At 40.4% G+C, this 15,998-nt stretch overlaps 1 protein-coding gene across 1 annotated transcript; it reads left to right on the forward strand.

The window, feature by feature from the left end:
- Positions 1-249: 249 nt before the first annotated feature.
- LOC125107447 (lysozyme-like protein 1) lies at positions 250-14,441 on the forward strand. Its single transcript, XM_047742563.1, has 5 exons — positions 250-386; positions 1,227-1,389; positions 1,879-2,037; positions 13,342-13,420; positions 14,214-14,441. The coding sequence occupies exons 2-5, from the start codon at positions 1,251-1,253 to the stop codon at positions 14,281-14,283; spliced, it is 447 nt and encodes a 148-aa protein (XP_047598519.1). The 5' UTR covers positions 250-386; positions 1,227-1,250; the 3' UTR covers positions 14,284-14,441.
- Positions 14,442-15,998: the final 1,557 nt, after the last annotated feature.

Genomic DNA, 15,998 nt, shown 5'->3' on the forward strand with positions numbered 1-15,998 from the left:
CATAATCTGATATATACCTACAAGGGGTACGTGCTCAATATTGGTGGGATCTCCAAACTTGTTTGGAGACAGTTGCCCAAGAAAGAAGCTTGTGTTTGGATGGGAGGCTCTAGTGGAGTTGTATAGTGAGGAGGGCTGTTGGGGAGGATGATTAAAAAAAAAGAGAGAGAGAGGTAAGGAAGGCCCAGAACGTAGTTATCACCCAAGTCCCAAGAAACAGGATTCTAGAATCTCTAGGTAGTAGGGAACAAGAGTTAAGAATTCTTCTCTCTCTAAGGCTCTGAAGAAAGATTCCTGGTTGAAGACAGATCACTTGTGTCTTATCAGAATCAGAAATGGCTTCATGGGGTGCAGGAAGCTCATGTGAGCTGCCAATCACTGATTGAGTAAGTAGAGGAATATTCCTTTCATACAGGGTCTCTGGGACCAGGAATCTGCCTCTTTGGTAGCAACGGCATGAGAGGAAGAATCATTATGGGGTCTTTAAAGTAACTAAGCAATAAGGTAAATACGTGTCCCATAATGATTCTTCCTCTCACCTTTCTGAATACTCAACCTTGTTCTTAGAGTGTACTCTAAGAGAGTATAATTATAATATAATTAAAATGGGAATTCAGGAGATATATCACCCCCCTGTGGTTTCTAACTGGACATCAATAAAGGAGGTTCATTTCTTTGCTCACCTGACCCAGGGAACATAATAGCATTTACTTGACAGTGACCACAGGCACTCATTCTTCTTTATACTGTATATTCCTGTACTTTGTTTTCCCTCATGCTGGTTCTGAGTGGTTAAAAAAAAACAGGAAGCGGAGGGATGGGCAAAATGGGTGAAGGGGAGAGGGAGACACGGGCTTCCAGGTAAGGGATGAATAAGTCACAGGAATAAAAGACATAGCAGAGGGACTATAGTCAATGATACTGTAATAGCATGGAGTGACAGACAGTAGCTGCACTTGTGGTGAACATGGCGTAAGATATAAACTTAGGACTTGTCAAATTACCATGTTGTACATCTGACACTAATGTATTATAGCAATAAAACAGCTTTTAAGATTTAAAAATTAAAATAAAACGTAAATAAAACAAAATTAAGTTAACAGAAAACCTCTCAGCAGGGCCACCCACAACCATGACAAATTTTTAAGTTCTCAATAGCAATAGACTTAATCTCAGGACTCAGGAAAAAGCAAGGTTGTTTGACCTGTTTTCCTGATCTTTGACAGGTTCTGCCTCCAACAGACTTGGGGATGAAGGCTGCTGGCATCTTAGCCCTGATTGGCTGCCTGGTCACGGCCACTGAGCCCAAAGTCTACACTCGCTGTAAACTGGCAAAAATATTTTCGAGGGCTGGCCTGGACAATTACCAGGGCTTTAGCCTTGGAAACTGTGAGATTTCTTTCTTCCTGTTCTTTTCCTACATTTGGTGTCCCTGATGAGACGCCGAGTGTCTCCAAACCCCCAGCTTTGCCTTGTCCCCAGCTGTTCCATGCTCTACCTACCCTTCCCAGGGACTCCTACTAGCTATCCACATATTCTCAAATTATGCTCCCTGGGGCACCTCTCCTCCTCCCTACCCCTCATGTCCTCACTCCTGGAGTCCTCCACAAATAACACCAGCAAGGGAAGGAGAAAACAATGCCTCCCTTGCTGGCATGGTAAGGGCAGACCTGACTTCCGACCTAGTCCGGGTGCAGCCACTGACTAGGTGTGCCACTTTGGAAGTGCCCCATGGGTGTGCTACTTGCCCTGTCCCTCCCCAAGTTCTGTTGGGACCACAGCATTATGGTAACATGTGTAGGAGCTCTCCTCTAAGAGCAGACTTGGAGAACAAAAGTGCATTTCTTTTATTGGCATTTCTGGGTTTTCCCTGTCTAGGGATCTGCATGGCATACTACGAGAGCCACTACAACACAACAGCTCAGACCGAGCTGGAGGATGGAAGCATCGACTATGGCATTTTTCAGATAAACAGTTTCACATGGTGCAGACGTGCTAAGCTACAAGAGAAGAACCACTGTCATGTGGCCTGCTCAGGTACACTTTCATTTTTTTTTTTTAGTAATGTCATCAGGAGACTGTGGACTCTGAGAAACAAACCGAGGGTTTGGGAGGGAAGGGAGTCGGGGCAGAGGGCAGTGAGCCTGGTGGTGGGTATTATGGAGGGCACGTGTTGCATGGAGCACTGGGTGTGGTGCATAAACTGAATTTTGGAACACTGAAAAAAAATTAAATTAAAAAAAACTGCATGGAAAGAAACATCTTGCCTAATCTCACCTACAGATGAAAAATCATTTGAAAAATAGATTTCTCACTAGAAACCACAGCGTGAGAAAAAAACAGCAAACTATTCCACAAGAGTTAAAAGAAATTATTAATCCAGAATTTTATGTACAGTAAAAATATTCATCAGGAATGATGAAGAGATCAAGACATTTTCAGATGAAGGAAAACTAAGAGAAGTTTTCACGGATCTGCCAAAAACAATCACTAGAGTAAATTCTTGAGGCAGAAAATAAATTATAAAACAATGAATCTGCGGCTGAGGTCGAAGAGGTTGCTGCCTGTGTTAATGTGGTATATATACACAATGGAATACTATGCAGCCATCAAAAGAAATGAAATCTTGCCATTTGCGACGACGTGGATGGAACTAGAGGGTATCATGCTTAGCGAAATAAGTCAATCGGAGAAAGACAACTATCATATGATCTCCCTGATATGAGGGAGAGGAGATGCAACATGGGGGGTTAAGGGGATAGGAGAAGCGTAAATGAAACAAGATGGAATTGGGAGGGAGACAAACCATAAGTGACTCTTAATCTCACAAAACAAACTGAGGGTTGATGGGGGGAGGGGGGTTGGGAGAGGGGGGGTGGGGTTATGGATATTGGGGAGGGTATGTGCTATGGTGAGTGCTGTGAAGTGTGTAAACCTGGCGATTTGCAGACCTGTACCCCTGGGGATAAAAATATATGTTTATAAAAGAAAAAAAAAAAGAAAAAAGAAATAAAATAAAATAAAATTAAGGATTAAAAAAAAACAATGAATCTTACAACATGTCAAAAGAAGAAGTATGGAAGTAAAAATGAGTAAATACAATGGACTTTGCTTTTCTTGAATTTTCTAAATTATATTTGATTGTAAGAAATAAATTATATTTTCTAATGTAGTTCTCAGTGTATATAGAGGAAATAGTTAAGACAGTTATACTAGAAAGGGGATGGCAAAATGGGCTTAATGAAACTAAGATTTCTACACTTCATCTGAATGAGAAAATTTTTCAGAATTAAAACCACAGAAGGCAAAAACAAAACAAAAAATACACACAAAAAAGGAAGATTGGAAGACAAAGAACAAGCACAATGAATAGAAAACATTTACAAATATGGCAGATATTAATCAACAATATCAATAATCATTTTAAATATGAATGATCTACATATGCTAATAAAAAGACAGAAACAATCAGAAAGTATAAAAAAATAATGTCCTTAGGGATAAAAGCAAGAAAGCTGTATAATGAACTATCTACCCATTTTCTGCTTTGACAAAATCTTGGAGTAGATGTGCAAGTAGGTCTATGCCATGCCAATAAATTATTCAACAGTTTCCTGGGGTGACACTTACTGTCCTGTGGCCTACTTGCCCAGAGATGACTTACTTCTTCTAGGATGGTTTTTGTGAACCAACCATGAAAATGGAGGGGTGGAAAAATTATCTTATTACCCTTTCATGCATAGAGACATTATGTATGTTCAATAAGAAGGAGAAAACTGTTTGCCAACTGCCTTCTGTAAAGCAATTTATTGAAAGCATGTATTGATGCTTCTTTGTACAGAACAAGACAAATAAATACACTTTACATTTTGTAAACAGTATAAATTAAGCTAGAATTCACTTTTAAGGCTTCTACTTCAATCATTTAAGAAATATATGTGTGCACAGAAAAGGCTGATGGAAAGCATCAGACATAAATTCTGGTATTGGGAAAGAGAACATATGCTTTAGGAAGTTAAAGGACTATAAACAGGTGTGGGTTGAGTGCTGTGGACTTCAGAGGACAAAGACCTCATTGATAAAATCATGGAAAGTCTTGTAGACACAATGATATTTAATCTAAGGCTTGGAAGATAGGTAAAATTTGGACATTCAGAGGGAGAGAAGAGTCATTCCAGGTAAAGGGAACAAAAGAAGCCAAAAGGTGCATGTGGGGAGAGGATATGGGGCACACACAGGGAGATGTGAGACATTTGTGTTATCTGGAACAAAGGGGATGTTAAGACAAATAATAGGACCCAGGGTTGGAACGGTTGATTACTACCTGATTATGAAGGGCCTGGGAAGCCAGGTAAGATGTATGTACCGATTTCTGCTTGCAATAGGGAGAGGTCAGTTGATTAAGAATTGTTCCAGAAGGATTAATCTGCAAACAGGGTATGAGATATTGCCATTGCAAAGGTTGAGGTGAGAGATAGAAAGACCTGAATGATGGTCATGGCTGATGGGATGAACAGACAAGAGATATTCAACAGGTCCTGCCCTCTCTCTACAATGTGAGCACCACGAGGAGGGCAAGGATTTTATCTGTTTTGTTCACTGATATATTATCAATGCCCAGAGGGGTGCCTGTCCAGAGTTTTGGCATTCAATAGATATTCATTAAATAAATGAATGGAAGGAATTAGGAGCAAGGTTGAAGATAAGGAGTTATAAGATATTCTGTGGCAAACTCCTTAGGAGCAGGAAATAAACTTTTAATTCCTCTTTGACACAAGCAGGATAATCAGTACATATGTTTGAATGTATGAATGATTGAACAATATGTCAATTTTCCAGTAAATTGTCCCTACACCTACATTACAAGAGTATGGTCACTAACTCCTGAAGCAAATCATACAATTGTCAATCAATTCCTAATTTAGAACATTTTTCTGTTGGGCTAAAATCCACCTCTTTCTAGCTTTCTTCCGTTAATTCTAGTTTTTCCTTCTGGGTTTATTTAAAACAAATTTGCTCCATTCTATATGCAGAAACTTGTTAAAATGTTTGAAAATAACTAGTAGATATTTCTTATCTTTAATTTCTTCTGGGCTAAAACATTCAGTATCTTCACCTTCCTACAGATATGACTTTTAAACCCCTCCCCATCCATGGTCAAGTTCAAGCATTCCCCAAAAGTTTGCCAATGGAGTCTTCAATTCAATATAGCACTTGGACATGAACATTTTTAGAAGTTGAAAAGCAGGAGGACAAAGGCTGGCTAATTTAGTAATTAGAGAAATCTGAGACCTAAACTGACAGTAGGAAAGACAAGAAGCAACCATAGAATCCTAAAAGGGCTCAGAAATCAGCAGGACCAGCTAATTCTTGAAACTGGAATGAAAGTAGGTAGAAAATAGGAGAATCAATGAGAAGCCCAATTAAGGAGAAGCTAGGCCATCCGTTTCCCTTCCTGACTCCATTCAGCTACTCACTGTTCCTCCCCAATTCTGGCAGAACACTGGAGCTTTCCTTTTTGGACAAGTGAGTAGAAAGTCAACTGAGGGACCTCAATAACCTGTGAATGTGACAGTTTCATACTGAAGACACAGGAGATTAAATTAAAGTTACCATAGTCCCAACAATTTTCCTCCACTTAGATCCTAGAATGACAGACAGCAGCAGGCTATCCTCTCCAGAAGAGAAGATCTGTCCAGGAGAATTCAGAGAGATGAAAAGGAAATAACTAAAGATTCTGAGTAGGAGCTCTCCATGAACAAAACTAGCCAGACTTCCTTATAGGAAGATACACAGTTGAAAATCCCCATGTCTGTGTATAGAACATCTACAAATCAGTTTTTAAGTCTCTCTTTCTTAAATGGGTGCAGATAACCAAGAATCGCCAGACTCCATAGACACATCATTCACATGCAGGGGTGAGACAAAACAAAACAAAAAACAATATGAGATAAAAATAACTGTTTTGAAAGCAGAGATTATACAGGGAAATGAAAATTTCAAATGAAAAAGGGAAGTATCAATGATATCTTCAGATAGATAACATGTCTTATCAATGAAACAAGAAAAGGATACTTTATAAGGAAGAAATATTTGGAGAAGAGCTCCTGGAAATTCAAAGTATGACTTCAGACACACAAAAAACTCAATATATAAGTTGGAAGATAAGATTGAGGAAATCTCTCTAAAAACAGAATAAAAAAGAAAGAGATAGATGGAAAATAGGAGAAATAAGGATATGAAAAATAAATGAATCTGTATAACACGTTTCAGCAGGATAGAGGAGAAACAGTAGATAGAATGAAATCTTTAAAAAACATTTCCAGAACTTAAGGGCATCTGTTTCCTATTTATAAGGCCCATCACATAATCTATGTTGATTAACATAGATTCACATTAAGGCACATCCTCATGAAATTTCAGAAAACTAGAGAGAAATAGAATACAGTATAGTCTTCAAAGAGAAGATGTGTGTTTTTTTTGTGTGTGTTTATCTTACTTGATGTTCATTAACAATTTGGATCCCTGAGTTCATAGCTTTCATTTCTTCTCCTTCTAAAACTTTAATGATGTATGTATCAGATCATTTGATGTTGTCCCTCAGGTCACTGAGGCTCTTCATTTTTCCCATCTTTTTCCCTTTGTGTGTTTTACTTTCAATAGTTTCCATTGCTATATCTTCAAGTTCTCTATCTTTTTTCCAAAGTGCTTAATCTATTAAATTCATTCATTGAATGTTTTATTTCAGAGATTATATATTTTTGTGCAAGGTCATTGCTTTATAGCTTTCATTTCCCTTATTTTATTCATGTTTTTAAGTCCTTGATATAAATAAACATATTTATAAATTGTCTTAAATTCCCTGCCTGGTAATTCAATCAACTGTATCATTTCTGGGTCTTAACATTGACTGATCTTTTCCCTGGTTATGGGTCACATTGTTATGCCTCTTTGCACATATAATAACATTTTGTTGGATCCTAAAGATAGTATATGTTACATTTTTAAGTGTCTGGATTATGTTTTCTTCCTTTAAGGAGTGTTGGATTTCATCTTGGCAAGTAGTTAATTCTGATCAGCCTGACGCTTTTAAGACTTGCTTTTAAGGCACCAACCTCTTCGACCTCAGCCGCAGCAACATCTTCCTAGGAACATCACCAAAGGCAAGGGAAGCAAGGGCAAAAATGAACTTTTGGGATTTTATCAAGATCAAAAGCTTTTGCACAGCAAAGGAAACAGTTAACAAAACCAAAAGACAACTGACAGAATGGGAGAAGATATTTACAAATGACATATCAGATAAAGGGCTAGTGTCCAAAATCTATAAAGAACTTAGCAAACTCAACACCCAAAGAACAAATAATCCAATCAAGAAATGGGCAGAGGACATGAACAGACATTTCTGCAAAGAAGACATCCAGATGGCCAACAGACACATGAAAAAGTGCTCCATATCACTCGGCATCAGGGAAATACAAATCAAAACCACCATGAGATATCACCTCACACCAGTCAGAATGGCTAAAATTAACAAGTCAGGAAATGACAGATGCTGGCGAGGATGCGGAGAAAGGGGAACCCTCCTACACTGTTGGTGGGAATGCAAGCTGGTGCAACCACTCTGGAAAATAGCATGGAGGTTCCTCAAAATGTTGAAAATAGAACTACCCTATGACCCTGCAATTGCACTGCTGGGTATTTACCCTAAAGATACAAACGTAGTGATCCGAAGGAGCACGTGCACCCGAATGTTTATAGCAGCAATGTCTACAATAGACAAACTATGGAAAGAACCTAAATGTCCATCTACAGACGAATGGATAAAGAAGATGTGGTATATATACACAATGGAATACTATGCAGCCATCAAAAGAAATGAAATCTTGCCATTTGCGATGACGTGGATGGAACTAGAGGGTATCATGCTTAGCGAAACAAGTCAATCGGAGAAAGACAACTATCATATGATCTCCCTGATATGAGGGAGAGGAGATGCAACATGGGGGGTTGAGGGGGTAGGAGAAGAGTAAATGTAACAAGATGGGATTGGGAGGGAGACAAACCATAAGTGACTCTTAATCTCACAAAACAAACTGAGGGTTGATGGGGGGAGGGGGTTGGGAGAGGGGGTGGGGTTATGGATATTGGGGAGGGTATGTGCTATGGTGAGTGCTGTGAAGTGTGTAAACCTGGCGATTCGCAGACCTGTACCCCTGGGGATAAAAATATATGTTTATAAAAAATTAAAAAAAAATTATTAAAAAAAAAAAAAAGACTTGCTTTTAAGTTGTGGTAGGGAGGGGCACCTGGGTGGCTCAGTTGGTTAAGCCACTGCCTTCAGTTCAGGTCATGATCCTAGAGTCCTGGGATCAAGTCCTGCATCAGGCTCCCTGCTTGGTGGGGAGTCTACTTCTCCCTCTGATGCTCTCATTCATTCCCTCTCTCTCTCTCTCTCTCTCTGTCAAATAAATAAAATCTTTAAAAAAAAATTGTGGTAGGGAAGTTTGAGAGTCATGTTTATGGTGGGGTTAATTTAGTGCTACCAACAACTCATGCCTATTCTAGCGTCTTTTGAATGTCCAGGGGTTCACCAATGTCTCTCCCTTCTGACTAGTCAGAAATCAAATGTCTCCCAGCCCTGTGTAAGCTCTGTAACTGTAGGGGTCTCTGGTAATTGTTTTCTAGCTAGCTTCGTGGAGTCTCACCCTTTGCAAATCCAGTTTAAGCCTTTGGCCAAAGGTTCAGTGGAATCCCTACGCCGATTTCTGGTGTTCTTCTTCTGGGTGGCCACCAACCTTCAGATACTTTTCCTCACAAATTGCAGCTGCCTTCGCCTCTTATCTCTGTCTCCTCCACTTAAACTGCCATCTCCTGCCTGGGTTTTACCTTTCTGGTCTAGCAAGTGCCTCTGGGCAGGAAGTCATGGTGATCATAAGAGTCTTCTCCTTCGGTCTCTATCTCTCAAGGGTCATGATCCTGCCTTGTCTTTTGCCTAATATCTGAAGATAATGTGCCCATGTATTTTGTCTAGTTTCCTAGTTGTTTACAGCAGGAGAGAAAATCTGTTTCTCCATCATGGCCGTGCTTGACTTTACATGCAGTTGACTAATTTAATATTGTTCAATTTAGTTTCGAATACGGAAGTCTCGGGCCAACCTATATCTGCAAGGCAATCTTGAATTCTAGAAAATTAAAATGTTGGACGGTTCATGGTTAGAGGTGAACAAACACTCCTATCTGCTTTCTCATCATAAAGAGCATGAGATTTTTAGAGACAGCTTTAAAATAGAAAACAGGATGTTGGTTTTATATCCTAATCACCCCTCAGTAGCTGGCCTCCCTCAGCCTCAGGCCAGAGAAGCTTTAATTATGGACAATGTCATTCTGTCCCACGTATTACAGAAGTAGGGACATTTGTCATGGGAACCCGGAAACAAGTTAGCCTTATGGTCTCTTTATGAGAAACATGAAGTTTCCTACATGTACGGGTCATGTGCACCTTTTGACCATCTTCCAAAGCCATAGCATCTCACTCCCAGGCCAAAATCTATTTCCAAAATTCCTGCCTACCATCCCCAAACTATTTGGGCAGAATATTTTTATACATGCATATATACACACAAATAATAATATAATATCAATCTTTATTTTCCTCCAACAGCACAGACCTCTTTAAAGTAAGAGATGTTTAAGGAAAAGGAAGGTGATTGTTGTCTCTTGTATCTAGCCTCATCTACTTTTATTACTCTCTATTTCCCATCAGCTGGGTATCTGAGTTGGCCTTTGTCACTCCAGAGAGAGGAAGGAGATGTAAATTGTGGACATGATAGTGATACAGTAGGTGGGAAGCAAGAGGATGGTGGGGAGAGACGGAGAGACATTGAAGCACAACTAACTTACCTGAAAATACCGTAGTTCTTTCTGTGTGTAGATTGCTGATGTTTTCTGTTGTTTATGTGGGAGAATAAACTCTTCGGTTGAATAATGCTTTGCTGTTCGACAGAACCCTTTGACTGTAGAGACTTGTCTATTTAAAGTAAATGGAGCAGAAGCAATTCTTGGCCTGGAGCCTTAGAAATACGTGCTCTCTTGCCTCATTTCTGCCCCTCTGCTGCCCCTCTGTGGTGATTTCATTGTGTTTTCACATCTCAGCACATCAGGTTCTCGTTTCCCAGCCCCCATCTCCCTTCACGCATTTTCCCAAGCAAATTCAAAGTCACGTCCAACTAGCACTTTCAAGATATCTCATTACTGTTACAAAAAGCTACAGCAAAGTGGGGGACTAACAGACAAACTACAAGGTCTCCACCACATGGGCCTGAGAACCTAATCCTCTCGCCAATGGTACACACTATCTCCAGCCAAGCAAACTGCCTTGCCTCCAACGCAAGCCTTCCACATGACGTTCTACTGTCCTGGCATAACCGAATACTCTCTGCGTCTTCCCCACTGTGGATAACCTGTTTCTTTCCCACCCCGTGAGGGCCCACCGGACCCACTTCTCCTAGGAAACAGGCTCCAACCACTTTCAAACACAAATGGTATCTCAGCACTTACCAAGCATTTGTGCGCCCCAAATGAAGTGTCTCTAGGTAATTTGAACATGCAGCAGATACCAAGCACTTGAGTTAGGATCATCTCTTAATAAAATAATTACTCGAAAAATGAATATTTATGTTTTTATTCTCAACTTCACTGGCATCTATAGTATTCCATAAGCAGGCCTCTTTGCTTAAGTGTCTGAGTTGGAAGGAAGTAGTCAAGAGCAATAGAAGTTAAGTCATGGGTTTGAATGCAGGTTCATTTAAAGGGCTGACCTTGGCATGCACCCACACAGTTGTTTGAGGTTGAACAGAGATAATACACGAAGAGACCTAACAGGAGCTGGACACACAGTAAGTTTTCAACAAAGGTTGGCTCTTAGTAAGAACGATTACTATTCTAACTATTCTCTCTAGAAATTAGGCGAATGACTTATAACCTAACAAAGCTTTGGTTTTTACTGTGAATCAGATGTTACTAAATTTGCATAATGTCTCAATTGGTTATCCCTTAGAGGTCGTCATACCTTTTGTTAATTTTTTCTTGGTTAATAGAAGTTTGTTTTAAATTTAAAAAAAAGATTTAGAATGAATTTGCTCAAAAGAAATCTATCACTACCTTTATCTTTTAGTTAAGCTTATCTGAGAAAGCAACCCAATTAGCAACTACACTGGCATACTCAAGAAAAAACTCCATTTTCAACTGAGTTTACAAAATAATTGTGTATTGTATTGATCTGTTTAGGCTGACATTATTCTTTTTTGGTTACAGTTTTCTGAAAATAAAAATAATGCATTTCTACTGTCAAAAGTTCAGAAATATGCGGTGAAGTTATAAGAGCCTTTTTATCCCACAATTGAGAGCTAAACATTCAAATACGGGTAACGATGACTATCTTTTTATTTTCTCTCTCAACCAGTGCTGTCCAATAGTATTTTCTGGGTTGATGGAAATGTTCTCCAGCTATCCACTATGAGAACCACTAGCCACAATAAAGATTCATAAAGCATCTGAAATGGAGTGAGAGCAACTGAGGCACAAAAGTTCTGATTGTATTGATTAATTTAGATTTAAATAGTCCCACGTAGGGAACGGCCACCATATTGGACAGTGTAGCCCTAGGAGGATATTTTCTACAATACTGAGAACCTTACATTAGGAGCATTTTCACTATTACAAAATCACGTCAACATTTGATTTTAAATGGCACCCTGTTTCATTCTACGAAGGTATTATTATTAATGTGAACACCCCTCTTATAAGGCAATTAGATCTTTTCCATTTGGAAGTAAAATAAACAAAGCTATAGTAAACTACTTTATAAATAAATCTTTGTCTACATTCATAACTCGTTCCTCAAGATAGATCCAGAAAGGGATGCCTGGGTGGCTCAGTGGGTTAAGCCTCCACCTCTGGCTCAGGTCATGATCCCAGGGTCCTGGGATTGAGTCCCGCATCAGGCTCTCTGCTCAGCAGGGAGCCTGCTTCCTCCTCTCTCTCTCTGCCTGCCTCTCTGCCTACTTGTGATCTCTGTCTGTCAAATAAATAAATAAAATCTTAAAAGAAAAGAAAAGATAGATCCAGAAAGAGAAATTACTAGGTGAAAGATTAAGAACCACTTGAAGGCTCTTGACCCATACTATTACATTGCTTTCCTGAAAAGCTGAACCCATTATACTCTCACCAGCAAGCACTGAAGAATGCCTTTGTCCTTACACCCTTGTCAACCTGGAGCATTACCCTGTCCTTTAAAAATCTTGGCCTAATTAATAAATAAAAATGATATCAAATAGTGTAGGCTTTTGTGTCTTTGATTGGTGGTGGTGATGGGCAGAGAGAGATGGACCTCCCAGATTCCCCTTAAAGGGAAGATGTCTGGCTCTAACAGCATCTGTGTAATTTTCAGACTATCTCCCTGGAAACTCCTTTGGGGTTGTCTTAGCTGCAGAGAACTGCCCCATCTAATACTGTGCCCCTCCGGGGCAGTCCACACCCAGGGACTAACTGAGAGGGATTAATAAAGACTTAGCCATTTGGGTATCACTTGTGCAACTTCGATGGGCCTGCATCGCAACTGGACATCTCCATCTGCCCACTCCAGCTCTGTCCCCTTTCTTGCACAGATGTGGATCTCTAATAAACACTCTGCACCCCAAGCCTGTGTTTGCATTTACTTCTGAAGAAGTGCAACAGAAATGATGTTGGACTTTATTTGCTTTTTTCTGTCATGTTTGCATGGAGGGTTTTGAGGCCGCTTCTGGGCAAGCAGGAAAGAATGCTCAGGCCAGTGCATTCATTTGCAATCAGAAGATTTGTTATGTCTGAAAGCCCTAGAAAAACTAACAAAGACTAATGTGTCTGACATAAACATTTTTGCATGTAAAAAACACCTTGGATGGATTTTTTTTTTTTAATGCACAAACTGGAAAGTTAAACAGACAAGTTTACCTATAAAGAGATCATAAGTGCCAAAGCATCCCCAGTAGAGAAAAAAACATTGTACTGTCCTCCTACCTGTGTATTTCTTTAGGACACAGGAGACACTCTCCTCCTGTGCCTAAACACATTCCCCAAAACTCTTTAGGACCGCAACTTCAAGAAGTCCAAATGTGGCTACTCTACAAATTTAAAAAAAAAAAATTCTTTGATTTGTGAAGACGCTCAACAAAAATAAGAACATGGCTTATAGTTCATCCCACTCTCCTGTTCCAACAAGCAGTGAGAAAAGTGCAGAAAACCTGATCAGGGCTTCCCCTCAAATAACAGTCTCAGCTAATACGCTACTCCTCTCTCTTACAGCCTTGATCACGGATGACCTCACAGATGCAATTATCTGTGCGAAGAAAATTGCTAAAGAGACAGAAGGGATGAACTATTGGTAAGAGTTTTTCCTTGGCCAATTTTGGCTGACGTGGCCAAAACCAACCGTGTCCATTCATCACACCTCATTGGGCACTGATAAGCTCACCTCTGCAGAGAGGTCCCACAATGTTAATGTGACCTAGTCTCCCTTCTCAATGAGTGTGTGGCTGGACAGTGAACACGGCGAAGGGGGTTTCTATGGGGACGAGAGACAGTATGAGTCATGGCGGTTTGCAATTGCTTTTCACATTAGTATTCCAAACAACAGAGCAATTCCTCATGTGAATTTCTGGTGAAGGCCATACACCAGAGGAAAAAAGCTTGAATTTGCTGTCCTCTTGGACAAGATCTTGGAGGGCTAGGGCAACATCTTGTGGGGAGAGAGAACATGCAGTAGCGAGAGAAAAATGACCATGTCAGTTACACACCATCCATTGGCGGGGAGCTTGCCTAGGACAATGCACAGATATGGTCTCTGGTGCTCCCAGTTACCCAAGGCTGGGTTTCCTGTGAACATCGCTAATCAGGTCACTCACTTGGGGAACCTGAATTTTCAGTGGTGTAGGTGTTGAACTGAATGATCCATCCCTATAAAAATTGTGTTTACCTGTTGCTAAGGCTAATGAGAGCTAGGAGAAAATCTAGAAGAGAAAAGTCTTAAGGCAAAGGATAAAGTCATTGGATCTCAGAAACAAAACTAAATCCTGGGAGCTGCTGGTAAATTTGGTTAATTACCTATGGTTTTAAACCTACAGATATTTGGATTGTCATGCTTCTTTCTGTTGTTCCTGCTTCCCTCTCCTCTTTAGGCAAGGCTGGAAGAGACACTGTGAGGGCAAGGACCTGTCTGAGTGGAAAAAGGGATGTGAGGTTTCATGAACTGGAACTGCCCCAGGAGGCTCGGCAACCACTCCCTAGGATTTGTAGTGAATGTCCAAGTTCTCACGTCACCTTGTCCCCCCTTCCTCCTAATGTTCCTTCTTGAAGTTGGAGAGGGAAAACTAAGTTATAGTTTTAAGGAAATAAATATTTCCATTTCGGTATCTTTACTTCGCCCTGACTCTGTTTAAGCGATGTCATAAATGGTGAGATTTGAAAAGTCACCTGCAAAATAGTTCTTGCCCCCAAAAGAACAAAATTCCATCTTTGTCATAAGGATTACTGGCTCTTTTGGCCCTGAAATGGCTTCTCATTTAAAAAGAGGACTCCTGGGGCATCTGGATGGCTCAATCAGTTAAGCAACTGACTCTTGGTTTGGGCTCAGGTCATAGGATCGAACCCTGCATTGGGCTCCACACTCAGTGTGGAGTCTGCTTGGGACTCTCTGTCCCTCTCCCTTTGCACCTCCCTCCTGCTAACTCTCTCTCTCTTTCTCAAATAAAATAAATAAATATTATTTTAAAAAGAAGACTCAAGGGGTGCCTGGGTGGCTCAGTGGGTTAAAGCCTCAGCCTTCGGCTCTAGTCATGATCCCAGGGTCCTGGGATCAAGCCCCACATTGGGCTCTCTGCTCAGCAGGGAGTCTGCTTCCCCCGCCCCCGCCTGCCTCTCTGCCTTCTTGTGATCTCTCTCTGTCAAATAAATAAATAAAATCTTTAAAAAAAAAAAAAGACTCAAATCAAGAAGAGCAGGAGATGAATGACCACGGTTTGCTGACCTTTTTCCTAAAGTCTTAGGTCATTCTTCTCTTGGTCAGCAGACACACTGCCCCTCCTTAACTCACCCCTGCTAGAGAACATGTTTCTGTGACATCTAGACAATCCCAATGGACACACTAATGGGAATAAGTGGGGGAAGCTGCAGCCGTCATCTTTAATGTTAGGAGAGTTCCCCACGTCCCAACATCTTTTTAAACTAAATCTATCAAATTCAAAACTAACATCATGGTGGCAAAATTGCTTCCAGCCTTAGATCTATAGATTTTGTTAGTTTGTTCTGGAAATTGGTGACTATCTGAAGGACACTTCCTTACCTGTAACACTGAGCCAAGGCGCTCAGATCCCAAAGAGCTGTTCCCAGAATGCACTCTGCTCCAGGAAGGAATGGCTCACAGGGCAGGGGAGTTCCACTCTGCCGAGTTTCCTCTCTCCCATTCTCTGTCCTGCTGGGGCAGAGGTGGTTGGGGCTGCCTTACTGCAACGTTACATAGCAAACTCAAGTCCAATGCAATCTAACTTCAAGAATGCACTCAATTAAGGTTTGTTAGAGAAATGGTTATACCTACAAATAAGTTTCCCACTTAGAAAAAAGTCCCCACTGGTCAGACTGATGGGTTTTGTGATAACACCTAACTGACCCATAAACACTCTTTCATTGCCAACTGTCTGGACTCTGCCGTTGGCTCATGTCACATCCTGGCTTCACTTGGAGCCAGAGACTTTAAAAAAAATCTGAACTGCTATTTGCCAAAAGAATATAAACTTTTCCTATGTGTCTAAACAAACATAATCTGGTGACAATTTAACAGGCATTTCAAACCATGGAAAAAAAAGCTTTGGAAACTCGCAGAAGAATTGAAAAAGAATTCTGTGAGATAGCTGAAGAAAACATGAAAAATGTTGACTCCATTAATTTGTACTTCTAGAAGTCTTGAA

Source organism: Lutra lutra, chromosome 8 (genome assembly GCF_902655055.1).
Source record: "Lutra lutra chromosome 8, mLutLut1.2, whole genome shotgun sequence".
Lineage (NCBI taxonomy): Eukaryota > Metazoa > Chordata > Mammalia > Carnivora > Mustelidae > Lutra > Lutra lutra.

What these genes read in the sequence shown, in the direction of transcription:
- LOC125107447 (XM_047742563.1), top strand. Translation starts at nt 1,251, where the DNA reads ATGAAGGCTGCTGGCATCTTAGCCCTGATTGGCTGCCTGGTCACGGCC. An exon ending in GGGCTTTAGCCTTGGAAACT is followed by an intron (nt 1,390 to 1,878) that starts GTGAGATTTCTT and finishes TTCCCTGTCTAG; the next exon opens with GGATCTGCATGGCATACTAC. An exon ending in ACAGAAGGGATGAACTATTG is followed by an intron (nt 13,421 to 14,213) that starts GTAAGAGTTTTT and finishes TCTCCTCTTTAG; the next exon opens with GCAAGGCTGGAAGAGACACT.